The sequence below is a fragment of the Apteryx mantelli genome, chromosome 9 (assembly GCF_036417845.1).
Source record: "Apteryx mantelli isolate bAptMan1 chromosome 9, bAptMan1.hap1, whole genome shotgun sequence".
Lineage (NCBI taxonomy): Eukaryota > Metazoa > Chordata > Aves > Apterygiformes > Apterygidae > Apteryx > Apteryx mantelli.
In genome coordinates, this window is record NC_089986.1 from 24074160 (window position 1) to 24088360 (window position 14201).

At 37.0% G+C, this 14201-nt stretch overlaps 1 protein-coding gene across 1 annotated transcript in view; it reads right to left on the reverse strand.

The window, feature by feature from the left end:
• Positions 1–14201, reverse strand: part of CLSTN2 (calsyntenin 2) — a 393600-nt gene that overhangs the window by 80429 nt on the left and 298970 nt on the right. Inside the window, exon 5 of the mRNA XM_067301933.1 lies at positions 7881–8030. Within this exon, the coding sequence (XP_067158034.1) occupies positions 7881–8030 (150 nt within the window). The remainder of the gene's footprint in view (positions 1–7880; positions 8031–14201) is intronic.

Sequence of the window (14201 nt, forward strand, 5' to 3'; positions counted from 1 at the left end):
ATAGATAAGAGAGCAAATAAAAGCATTGTATTTTAAACTGCCAGGTATGTGCACATGAAGAAGGATGCAAATTGATTTATATTTATTGCAGAAAATATACAGGCCTTTAAACTGTGTTCCTGAGGACTAAAAGCATTATTCTTGTAAGCACGGTTTCTGCACTTGATCACCCTCTCTCCCTCTTTTCCCCCAAATAACCAATTGCTTTAGTAATCTCATTGCTCCTTGTTAAGAGCACTGACAGCTCAACAGCCAGTATGGTTTTGGTTTTGCTCTGTAATTGGATTTTACTAGGAATCCCACGTGAACACCATTTTAAAATCACTTAGTGCCTACCGCAAATAGCATCTATAAAGCATGTTGACTCAGACGTGATCTACAATCACTCTGCTGCTACACGAGGAGGTCCTGCCCTTCTCTGGCGAAGGGAACAGTGGTATTTCGGGAGGAGAAGTAAGCCAATCAGACCCTTACATGGCCTCAGAATGACCAGTCAAGAGGAAGGGGGTGGCAAGGCTCTGCCTTTTGGTGGTCACAAAGCCCTATGTCAGCTTAGAGAGGCCTACGCGTTTTTAAAAAGATGTACGAGGCAATATTTTAAAGACACATTAACTACTCCTATAGTTTATAATAGTTTATTAGGTAAAAAAAAACAGCTGTTCATTTCAGAAGTATTTTTAAACAAACACTGAGTGAAAATGACATTGAGGATTTTTAAGGAACATACTTTCTTCAGCTACTTTATATTGCACACAAAGGCTCAGGTAATTGAATAAAGTGTGTATATGGATTTGTAGTACTGGAAGATCGATGTAGGGAATCTTTCTCAAATCAGTAGAACATTTCAGACTGGGCACTATGAAATCCTGTTTCCTCATCAAGTCAAGTCCTAATAATTTTCTCTTAGTTGGAGGCTACTAAATATTGGTTGTGGGGGGGCTATATTAAATTTGGCAGAAAAAAATAAGTCATCTTTGGCCAGACTGGGGTTAAAGACTTAACCATCAGGAGACAAGCTGGCTATTAATTTTCGGACTGTCTCATCTTTGGGCAGTGGTGCAAACATTTTTTGAAAATACAGCTCTTATTTCTTTAGTACATACTCATCTTTGTAAGACGCATGTTCAGGCTTCATCATTTCTTAAATATGTGTTTTCAGAAAAACCGGTATCCTCAGATACTTCCTTGCGATATTCAGCTGACTGGTTTAGAGAAGCTTCTTCTGTGCTTTCAGCCTTAATAACTACTTTCTATTTGAAATCAATTGGATGTTAGGACACAGCCTGACTTTTGGTTTAATTGTTCAATTAATGAGCAGAGCTCAAGCAGTCTCAAAATATATTTTAGGTGCTCTGGTGACTTGATTCCGTCCTTCATTTTCAAGCAGAAACTCCTCTTTCTTTTCTTCTCCCTTTGTAGTCCATCACTACCACTAGAGAGCTCAGTATGCCAATAATTATGCTTTCAACTTTTTGTGCATCTTGCAACTTTCAGCACACTAGTTTATTACATTTTACTTCCATTTCTTATTACACTAATGTAGTAGTGGACAGGTCAGCAAAAATTAAGTCTTTTTATCAGTTTTGTAAAGACCCTTCCTAAAGGCAATAGAAGTTACAAAAAGAGACTATTATGGAACCATAAAAAAGTTAAAGGAAACATGATCTAGATTACTATTTTTTGACTTTTTCTTATTTAGGGATCATGTGATATTTTTAATGAAAATACTACATGGATATTTAGCTCTGTGTCACCACAAGAATTTTCAGTTACAACCAAATTATGACAAACCCCAGTTTTTGTGCTTGTTTCCACATATGTCTGAGGATGCACATCAACGGTTGGCTGGTGTGATGGTCTGCTTAACTTGGACCAGTGCTTTTTAACCTGTAGTCTGTAAAGTATCATAAACAGTCTGGAGAATTGTTTGAGCAACAACCAAGTTAAGCGTTATGTTTTTAATGCAAACCTGTTTGGAAAATCCGATTCATAAAATAGTTATTAATGTTTCCATCCAAGTCTATTCTTCATCCAGTACTATTCTGTATTTTCATTACTGACTTGGAAAATGAAACAGGGAATATACCTGCTCAAACTGCAGACAATACCAACCAGGGAGGGCCAGCGAAGACGGAGACTGGAATTCAACACTTCAAATCTTGACAGAGGAGATCCAGCCTATTAATGCAAGAGGGGTGTTTGCAAGATGCTACATGTACCAACTACACTGATACACAGGGAACAGCAGCTTTGGCACCACTTGCAGAAAATGATCATGAGATGATGATGATGGCAGAGTACAGAACGAGTATGAGTAAGCAACACTAAACCATTCTGAAAAAGGCAAACGTAGCAGTGGGATGCTGAAACAAGCAGAGCCTGCAAGGCTTGGGAAGTAATCCTCCTGCTTTCCTCAGCATTAGGAACCTGCTAACTGCAGCAGCGTGTTCGGTTTCGGCTACCACATTCCCCCCAAAAGATGTGGACCAAAAGGAAAGAGTCCAGATGGGAGTGACAAGAAAGCTCAGATTAAAGAGAAAAAGTATTGAGAAAGATTTAGTAAATTGGAGTTGCTTTATCCAAGAAAAGATGACTAGTGTGGGCAGCACGTTAACCACCTACAAACAGATAAAAGACTGCTGAAGAAAGGAAATGATCTCTTCTCAACGTCCATAAAGGTGGCCAAGTAGTAACGTGCTTTAATAAGTGAGGAAGTAAACCATACGGAAAGTTTAGGAAAAAACTCTTAAGGCAAGCAGGGAAGCACTACAAATGACTGTCTGGGTATATGATGGAAGCTGCATCACTGCAGGCCTCTGTTCTTGCCTGGACAAAAATTTGTCAGAAATTATACAGGCAGAGTTAGAGTTGACCCTGCCTAAAAAAATGTCTGTAGATATCTTCCAAACTTACACGTTCATAATTACTGAATTATCATGCTCCTATTTTAGTTTTTCTATATGTGAACCCTGAATGGTCCTATTAATTGTTTATCAAATAAATATGAAATAAAGTAATAAATTAAAAAAAAGTAGATATGAAGTCCTAGAAACATATATATCACTGATTCTAAATCAAGAGCTTGTACTGCAAGTGAAAACCTATTTCAAAAGTAAAAGAAACTGGTCATATACACGAGCAAGAGATAAAGACACACAATATGATTACAGAAGATTGTGAAATTTTTAGCAAAAGGCTTTTTTATGAAAATCACTGAGCCTTCAAAATCAAAACATTTAGGTTAGAAAAGGTCAAATTCAATGTACTTTTTAGCCTTTTCATTTTAAAAATGTTTTGCTTTACTGTTTTTAAAACACAACTTCGTTTGTATTCTGCATATTCAGTCCCCAAATGAAGAACTTTATTTTCTGGTCCCAGTTCCTAACTGGAACATTCCCAATATGCTGACAATGTTTTTGATGGTTTACTTTTTCTCCTTTCTCTTCTAATGATGACGCAATGTTTTCACATGTATTTTAAATGACATTCACATTCCTGTATTATTCCTGAATGATCAGGTTTCTGAAACCACTTCAAAAAGTTTTTAGTTTGCCCCAGTACAAATGGAAAAAATTTCTGAAATCTTGAGAAGACAATAATTTATCCACAACTACTCAGTGCCACTTTTGGGGAAATTTTAATGCTGTTAATAAATTTTGTGTAAAGAAAACATGAAAATGTATGTTGTTTTACCCACAAAGCACTGTGAAGTTTAAAGAAAAAACAACTTAAAAGATCTTACTAGAGCAATAGATAGTCATGAATATGTCAAACAAAAGAAACGTTTTCAGCTGATAAAAGAAGATATTTTTATGTGATTTGGAGGAATAAGTTTCAGAGTATATACTTCCCCATAGTGGAAAGATCTCTGCTTTCATGACTTATAATACTGCTTGTGATGTGCAGAGCAGGTCAGAAAAGAAAAAAAAAAAGTTTCATACAGTTCTACTTCCTTCCCTATTTTTCACTTCTACTTCAGTGCAATTGTGCTGAAAAGCTATGATTAAATATATTATTCTCCATCCTTATCTGATTTGTTATAATATTCATTTTTTCAGTAAAGTTTGAATCCTCCCTGTTTTGAATAAAGCAGAAGTAATTTTACTGAAATCAATATTTATGTGACAATAAAACTACTGTAGTGAGAAGAATCACGCTGGAAGTGAATCTACAGAAAAAATGCAGTCTTTGTTCTGTGTCCACAGAAGTGGGAAACAAAAGCAGAGCCTGAAGGAAGAGACAAAACCATCAAAAATGTGCTGAAGATGACAGGATTTCTGATACCATGAAAGGTAAACTTGGAGTTGAAATTATTTCTATTATTTTCCATTTAAATTCTCTTTTTTATAATTAGTGCATTTTCATAGTAAAAAAAAATCTTCTAGCTCTTATTTATAACACAGTCTCCTTCATCACCTGGCAGTAAGCGATGATTCCACTCTTCAAAATGAGTAGAAACAAACACAGATGCAGCAGCACGGAGAGGAAATTTGTACCATAGCTATTGCAAAGTCAGTGGACAAAATTCATTCATATGAATTTTCAATTAAAATTAAAATAACTGATTAGGAATGAACTGGATTAATTGATTTCTAGTTTAAGAATGCTTGGACCATTTTAGAGTGGCCTACTCAGAACTCCTTGATGCCAGTTTGGTTCAAGTTTCTGTTTCTAAAGTAGCTTTTTAACAAAGCAGAGGCTTACCAGCGGCTCAAAATGTCTGTGTGCCGTGTGGAAAGGCTTGCCAACAGTATATTGATGTTCATCCCCCAAAACCAGGGAAGTAGCTTCTAGAATTAATGAAGACTTGAACAGTATTAGAATTGTTCTCTGCCCCAGGGAAAATTGTTTAAAGAATAGCACCTAGGCCCGTTGAATCTTATTTGCCCTGCTATACATGTTAGTCATGTGGAGTCAGCCTCTAGAAACAGGAATCAATTTGTACATTACATTTTATGTATGCCAATTCTTCACTGTCTCAGCCCAGTGCAACGTAGGATATTTGAAGGGCATCTGTTATCACATCAAAATTTTAAACACTGAATTCACATCAGAGCAGCTATCATCTCAATTTATGATAATCACAGAAAGAACTGCACAATACTTCAGATGACTAAGGCTAGTAGCTTTTAAGAATCAACTGCCAGTGTTATAAATTGAAATTCCAAGTATCTATCTGTTCAAGATAACACTGAAGAACAAGACAAAAATCATGTATCACATTCTGGCAGCTTCTGTTTTATAACCAAAGGCTCAGAATAGTCATCTCTTCTTTCAAGCAAAATATTATTGTACATCTCTTAGTCACCCAATGTTTTCAAATATATCATTATTTCAAAGCACATGGAGCAAACCTGCTGGCCGCCATTTTGTGGGGGGATTAATAAGAGTCACAGGCAGAGGGAAATAAGGGCATTGTAAATGTCCTATACGTGTATATGTTCTCCATTCTCAGACTCCTGACTCTCGGTTTCCTCTATAAGCACTGGAAATACTACCAGTAAATTTTGCTTATTTGATTATTTCTAGCAACAGTTAATTTTTAGAGATTTCAGCTCAGAAAGTGAAAAGCAGCATCACATACATGACTATCTTCACCCTTAAAAATAAGCAGGCATAAAAAAAAAACTTCAAGAGAAATGAAGAAATTTCCGGAATTAATACATCACATCTTATTTTCAAATTATAATGAATGATTTGGTCATTAAGGATTAATATCATATAGACACAATTCTTTACCTAAGCACCTTACACCATAAGTAAACAAAGATAATCCGCTTGCACTTTTTGCCATTTGATGTGGATATATGCCAAAAAATGTAACATAGTCTACTACCAATTTCACAGATGGCAAGGTAGAAGAATTTCACTGACATCAAATGTGCTCATTTGAAAACACCATGGAATAAGCTAGAGCAGAACCTATCTGATATATTTGATACTTTCCATTGCCTACGATGAAGACCCACTGTAAAATTTTGTGTCAGATCAGTAAGAAGAAAGAACACATCTGTGCCAAATTGCCACAGAACTCGAATCCAGTATTAAATAAAGAAAAAGGCCAAATTCAAGCACAATGAATTCTATCAAAGCATACCCTTTCCTATCTTTCTGAGATGCTTTAGATAAGCTGCTCTCTTATGCAATGTATTGTATCCTTTAAAGAGTTGTTTTGCATACGTTGTTTTCCCTCAAGTTTTTTCTTTCTTTCCCTTCTTCGTTTTCTTTTATAATCCAAACAGACTGAGCAGTCTATTCTCTCAACATCACACATCAAAAATAACAAGCTGGCAGCCCTTCCTATTAAATACCTAGTGTTAAACAAGCCACAATACACATACAGCTCTCCGATTTCTAGGAGGAAAAAGAAAAAATTTTGTATGCATAAATAAACAGAGCTGATGTCCAGCTTTTCACTAAAACCATAAACAGGTTGCACACACTTCACATAATCTTAAGATAAACAAACCACACTCCAAAATATAAAAATAACACAAACCTTATTTGAGGTTGTTTCCATTACTCTTCTTGAATACCTGAAAATGTCCCAATGATCATTTCTACTATAACTGATACTTGAACTATAAAATAAGTATGATAATATTAGGCAATAAAACCACATCATTAGTGAGGTTTCTGTGCAAAAATTATTCAGTCAATGAAATACCTAAATGGAAATAACATGGAAACTGGAAATCAACTATTTCAATATGATTCCCAAACTAGAATTTGGTGATATTTCATCCATTAGCAATGATTCCATAAAATGAAAACAGAACAGATCTACAATTGAAAGAGTTCTTACTTGTTTTATAGAATAAATCGTGAGGTTTTGAATATTCAACAAACTCAGTTATAAAATGCGAAAATATTTTATAGTTATTTTTTATAAAAATGTTCCTCAAAATACCTGGGGGGAGAGAATCTAACACATTCCTGAAAAATTTAAATGTTGTTCTGCTCTAAATGAGGTCTGTGAAAATGGAACCATGATATTGCAAATTTATTTTATCCCAAGGTCCTCCAGATCAGGGCTGACATTTTATAAATAAAACCCTTTTTCTTCTAACTGTCAGTTCTACAAATTTACTCAAGTACAACAGTAAAACTGATCTTTTCCTTCGCAAGCACTCTCTTTAATAATTCAGGTTCGTCCTGAATGACATCTGCACAACGTGGTTATATTCGGTCAATTTGTCACTAGAGCAGCCCTAATTCGCACCTTAATTCTATATAATTTGTGGCATATCTATCTTCCCTATACATCACCATCTAGGTTTTTCCCATTTTGAAAGAGAGTAGGCTCCAGAACCTTACAACTTTTTTACAAAATCAGTTCCAGCTGAAATCTCTCAACATGAGGACGGTAACAAGTACAAACCATTCCTTTCACTACGACTGCCTGGTGAGCACATGTTGCCTTACACATACGTGCATGTACAGGAAAGCCAACTCGGTACCTGAAGCAAGATGATATAAACAACTCTAGCACAGGAGGGGAAAGTACATTGTCATGGTGGCTCCAAAAAGTTTATTTAAAGGAGTAGTAGAAGAAAGGCAAGCATCAGTAGCATTTTTTAACCTTGCAGTATATTCAGACTGAATTAAAAGACAGCTTGTTAGAGTAGAACTTTTGCTTTTTTCTTTCCTAACCTGCCCTTTGTTCCAATGAGGGAAGAAACATGGCAAATGTAAACAACTGTAAGAATATTATCCACATTTTCAACATGTTCTGAATAAAGTAAGCATAAGAGATAGCAGTAGTTTTCTATACCACTGCAATAAGCACCGTAATTTGCTTATTGTGAGGAAAAAAAAAACACCACCAAAGAAAAGAAAACTATAAAAAACTACTAAACCATATAACTTTTAAACCTTACCTTGCCAGCCTGGTTTGCACACTGGTTTGACATTAACTCGTACTAAGACATTTTCGGTTGCATGTTTTTGCCCACAGTCAAAAGCTGTTACCATTATCTCATACTGGTGCTGTTTATCGTAGCTGAGCTTCTCAGTGTTTCTGATGTTACCTACAGATACAACACAAGACAACATTCAGCAACTACTTCTTGGCTAAACTTATACAGATTATAACATTCAGGGCCTGGTTAATCAAGTCCTTTGTGACCAGACCACTCTTTGGGGCACGCAGGACTTCCACAGGCAGTACAGTTACGAGGAATGGACAGGTTTTTTTCAATCCAGCATAGAAATAAAGAAAAAATCCTCTGGCTAAAATAAGTTTCTCTACTAATGGCAGGGATCTATACAGACATATCTGTATCAGAACACATTTGCTCAACAATATTTTCTAAAGGAAGACTGTGAAACTAACTAGTAGTTGCATCTTGAAATACAAAACATGAGATACAATCCTATTTGCCCATGTCTTCCCAGAATACACTGCTTTAATGGAGCAGCAGCACTCGCAGTCCTCAGCTCCACTGCTGACCACCTCCCCGAGTTCCCTCAAGCAGAAAGACAACTCACAACCTTGAGACAGAGAGAGCAAAGACTGAGTTAAAGTATCTTCCTTTTCCCCCTGCTGTTATTACCCTTTAAATGAGGGACATTTCAAGCCCTTTAACCCCTTCCCCTGCATTTTAAAAATCAGAAAGGATGATGAGGCCCAGAATCATCCTCTACATATGCTCACCAGCATTTGATATGACAGCACTGAGTTACCACATGGAAAATAAAAATCAGCAACAACAGAAATTATCTGCTGAACCTGAGACACATATAAGGGTGATAAATTACCTGCACCAGGAACAAAGAAATTATGACTTTCACATGGAAATGAAAAGATCTTTTTCAGACAGTACTTCCTGCAGGACTGGAAGATCACCATTCAAATGCACTTCAGTGTATTTAACAAGTTCAGCATTTTAATTCTGTCCATTTCCACTGAAATACCTTCCTAGCTTAAACTGAAACTGTTTAATATGCTTCACATTTTTGTTCTAGGCTGCTATACCATCCCTTTGAATGAGCTTGCTTGTTCTGGAATCCAGGAAATAAACTTTCTATAAATGGGAACTCTCTGGATCAATGCTCCACATTATAACTGCTTGCAACATGGATCTCTAAAGCAAGTTATCTGGCCTAAATTTGAAAATAGAAGCAGCAAAATCCTGAAGGATAGTTAACTAAAGTGGTCTGATTTCTACAGGTGCTGATCTAAGTATCTAGCGTTGGATTGTGCTGACACTGTTTTTTTCATTCATGTGAAACCTGAAAAAGGGGGAAAGAAGACAAATGGAAGAAGTTTTTAATTAAGCCTTTCCCTAAACCTCCCTATCACCATTCCTACATCATGAAATGAGAAGCAGAAGGAGCTGTGAAGGCTAATGTGGAAACAGTACTGCGTTCTCCAGCTTCCTCCTCTTCCTCTTGCACGCCCTCTGCTCTCTCCAGGCAACCTGAACACTGCCATGGAGATTCCTCTCCCCCGCACAAATGGGACCACAGTAACAATATAAACTCTTCTTTTTTCTGAGTCAGTAATTAATAAAATAAAAATCTAATTACCCATTCTACTATCTCAAATAGCTTGATTAGTACCTACCTAAGAGGATTTAATGAAATACTGACATTGTGTGCTTAATTTTCCTTTTATATCTGCTCAGTCTTTCTTTTCTTTCTGCATTGTATTATTTCTTATATACATCTTTATACTTCCCTCTTTTGTTCTCTTTGCTATTGTTTTACTCTATGATCAGCAAAGATAATTCTCAAGAAACCAAAACTGGCTAAATCTGCAGTAGCAAACTGCTAGAATCTCCTTGGCACATTAACTGCCTTCTAAGATTTATAAATAACTATAACGTATTTGAATTTCACTAAATCTATCTTCTAAGATTTGTATTTCATTATTGTCTTTCAAGATTTGGACTACAAAGATTCTAACTATTTAGGTTTTATACTGGGAGGTCACCTGAATGTCTTGTGGATGTTACTGAATAGTTTATTGATTTCCTAATTGTTCTATTTTTCTGTTACCTCTGATGTTTTATGTTACTTTGTTATTTTACAATTTAATCAATATGATTACAGAGGGGAAGCACTATAAATATAGGCCAATTAATGTTTTAGAGAAGACAGACTAAGAATTTCTATTTACATCTTACCCATGAACAAAAGGGTAATCAATAGCATTAAAAAAGGGAAATTTAAATGAGAGAAGTAAATACTTTTCTACACAGCTCACAATTATCCCATAAAATTCATTTTCCATAGTCTTTCTTTGCATTTTCCATAGTCTTTCTTTGCATTTTCCTGGAAATACCCAGAGCTATAACAGATTAAAAAGAAAACAACCAAAACAAGTGACAACAGGAATATACATATTCCTGCCTGAGGGCACACACCATTATACCTCTATTTCTTGAGAGTCAGTTTTGGGCATAGTTCGATACATGCTCCCTATTTCATGGGCTTCTTTCATCATATTTTGGAGCAGCTGATTAAAGACACAAGAGCAGGGGAAAAACCTGACTAATGATCTAATCTACTATGGCAATTCCCTCTTAAATCTCATACTGATTTCCTGTGTGAATAGAAAGGATAAAACTCCTAACTCTTGCAAATGATGCGGGGCTGGGCTGGTCTCGTGAGCGGCCTCTGACGCCAGCCTGCTCCCAGGAGCAGCAGCTCAGCACCCCTCGCTGCTGACAGCCGCTGGGAGCTGTACTACCAGAGTCAAGCGGGAGGATTAGAATAAGTTCTTGTAACAAAAGTGCTCTTTTTAATGGTAACAGAAAGAAATTGTCAGTTAGAAAAAAAACATGTAAATGCTTAGCCGCAAAGTTTCACTTCTTTTCTGACACAATACCAGGTTTGTATAGCTCCCGACACGTACCTCAGCGCTGTAAAAGCAACTGCATGACCTTGTGAGGCCCTGCCGAGGTCTATTTGCTAAGATATACAGCTTGACAGAACCTATACTGACAGGATAGATGAGTGGGATTTTTAACTCATCTTCACATTGAACAATTTAAACATCTATTCGCAAAGTGCTTCCCAGTGGTGGCCAAGTATTATACCCATTATAACCATTTTAGAAACGAGGAAGCTAAGTAATAGACATGAAACTTTCTTCCCCGAGGTGAGACAGCAGGTCAGAATCAGAACAGAATTTGTGTCTATAGCTGTATTTTTCAACCATCTGAACATGTCCCCTCACAAATGAAGGCAAAAAACGCATTAAAAGTGTTGTTCTGCTGGCATTGCAATAGATCCACACATTGTGGTTTAGTTTTCCTTTACTTAAAAAAAAACACCTAGTCAATACTGATGTGATGACAGCAGAACTGGTAATTAGGACTCTCTGGTAAGAAAATAACTAAACTAGACTGCATGCAAAAGTCTGTTAAAATGTGTCTTATCCCTTTACTCCCAGTTCTTTGTGCAGCAAAGCATGAATATGTCCTTTACCATTAAGTGATTGTATTTTATGGCTAAGAGTTCATTACCTTCCAAATTATGCTCATATACAAGAGAGTCAATTTTATTAGTGTTATGGTTTCATAACACAACACAATTTTATTCAGCAGGAAATTTTACACACACGGTCAAAGTTGCCAAATATAAAGGGGAAGCTTTATTCTACCAAGGATTTAGGTGCATAATTTAGCAAAATATTTTGGTCCTGTCCTGTGCCAACTCTAGGTATCTAGATTTCCTCACACAGTCTGGTGATGTGAAGTGGGCTCTGCACCGCTACAGCCTGATGGGTTCTCTCCTTCTTTCTGCAAACATTCCCCATATCCATCATAATTTTTCAAGAAAACAAAATATTCCCTGGATTGATCTAGATATAAGAAATAAGCTTTGCCTAAAAAGAGAATGATAAGAGGTGAAAGCTGACAGAATAGCACGTTCCTCTTTCTAAAAGTCTGCATTAGTGGTTATTTTCATAGTTTGGTGGTGAAAAAATCCCATCATCTAAGACTGCATGTTTTCCTCCCATAGCCCATAGTTTTGGGGCCATGTGCAATATTTAGATTTGACTCTAAGCATCTGATCCAATACTCAGTGTGAAAGTCTGTGAACTGATTTCAGTGGGGTCTGGATTAAAGGAAAAAAAAAATCATGTATTTATATTACTGAAAAGCAGAAAAAGTCGTCACTTCCATGAGACATACTGCCAAGTCTTTCACTAGAAATAGTGAAATTCATGTCTAGATTTGTTTTTCAGAATGAGCAAAAACTATAAGCAAAATCCTAATTAGCACAGCACTAAGCAAACACAGTCCCAGGCATGTCGTACATCTATTTTAAGACATCTCACAGCTAATAAAAATGGGCACAAGGCCAAAGAATTTGCACAAGAGAAAGTGCAACTCAGTTGGCGCACAGAGACATTCTGAGCAGTGAAATGCGTTAGAACTAATCAACATATTTCTGTCACAAAATAAAAGTGCAACCATCTATTCTGTCTCTAATCCCAGTGGGATAAAACAATTACCATTATCTAAAGAAAACTGCAAATTAGACTGCAATTACTGTTGATTGTCACAGCACTGTTCTTTTAGTGAACAAATACATCAAAAAGTTATTAATGGAATTCATGACCAAAAAACTCTAAGTATTACAACCTTATACCAATTATTCACCTTTATTCACTGCAGGCTTTGAAGTCAAATCTAAGGCTATGATTTTCTCATTGCCTTTGCTGGAAATGCTGGTGACAAGTACATTGGGGCAAGTATGTAACAAGGGCATTTGCATCCTTTAGATCAAGCCTCAGATTGCAGGGAAGCCCTGGCCACTCGGGAGCCAGCTGTACCGTGCACCGGGAGCTGGAAGGGCATAAACAATAGGAACGGCTGCGCCGTATCAGGCTAATCTCTGCATATTTATCTGTGAGAGCTGCCACAAGCCTCCTACGAAACCACCTGCAATTCTGCTAAGTAACCAGCCACAAACTGACAAGTCATCTGGAGCTCTGGAAGGATAATAGTTTCAAACAGAAACACAGAAAACTTCCTCTACCACAAGATGGGAGTTCTCACAACCAGAAATAATCCAGACACAGGAGAAGCTCAGAGGGAACTGCACACAGACATCTACTTCCAACTGCTTCACTCCATATATAAAAATCCTTTGTGCTACTGCTCTGACAAGAGATTATTGTGCCAGCTGACCCCATTTACTTAAACACAATCATAAGCATTATGATTACACTTCCTATAGAGTATTCAGGATGTTTGCCTCCCAATGACAGTAATATAACAAGAGGGCTTGTTTCCCCAATGTCATTTACATTTTATTAATGCTAACCAGTTATTATCTTTTGATGCTCAGCTGTGCATTATGCAAAAGCTGCACAAGTAAAGATGAATCATTTTTGAATAGGAGAAAGGGTTTTTATAAAACATCCCAACATGAAAATGGCTGCTGGGAGAAAACAGCAGCTCCATGCATGCTTTCAATTTCTAATTTGGCCAAAAATCAGATTCAACTTCCAAAAAGTATTCTCCTCCTATATACAACACAGATTAAATGATTCTGTTAGGAAAGATAAATCAGAGCATCCCTAGGCATATACACAGAGTGCTTGTTCAGAAGAAACAGCTTCTGTGGGCAGAGAAATCTACATTTTGAACTTCTGCACAGGCACGCCTGTGTGAATATCAATAACAAGGCGTCTTAGACTTTTCCTTCAATAGCTCAGCGCACTGCATGTGGAGCACAACTTCCCAGCTCTCCATCACAGGTCTCTTCCCCCAGCTTCACAAAAAGCAGCACCTTGATCTGCAAAGTGATGCCATCACGGGACTGCTGAAGCCCTTCAAAAACAGAGCCACTATTTTACGTTGTCAGAAGCAACCAGGAAATGGAAAGGAGGATCTTCAACAAAATTTTAGTGCAGCCAAGCCACCACTCCCAAACTCAATGACAAGTTTGGTGCTGTTCCCCAGTGAGAAGCTGACTAGGAGAAGCTGACAGGCAGGGCAGCCAAAGTCAGAAATTGCTGCATACAGAAAACTTCACATCGTTTGGGTTTTTTTTCCCCCCCAATGTAACTATATTAGAAAACCAATTAAAAGCCAGAAAATGAGTTACTACTTCTCCAATGCATATTTTATTCCACCAAGTATATGTTATTCCATACTACAGAATAAGGGAACTGCTTCAGGAAGCACCACAAACAGGCAGATCTGTGGAACCGCTCCCTGAACGTCTGAGCAACCAAT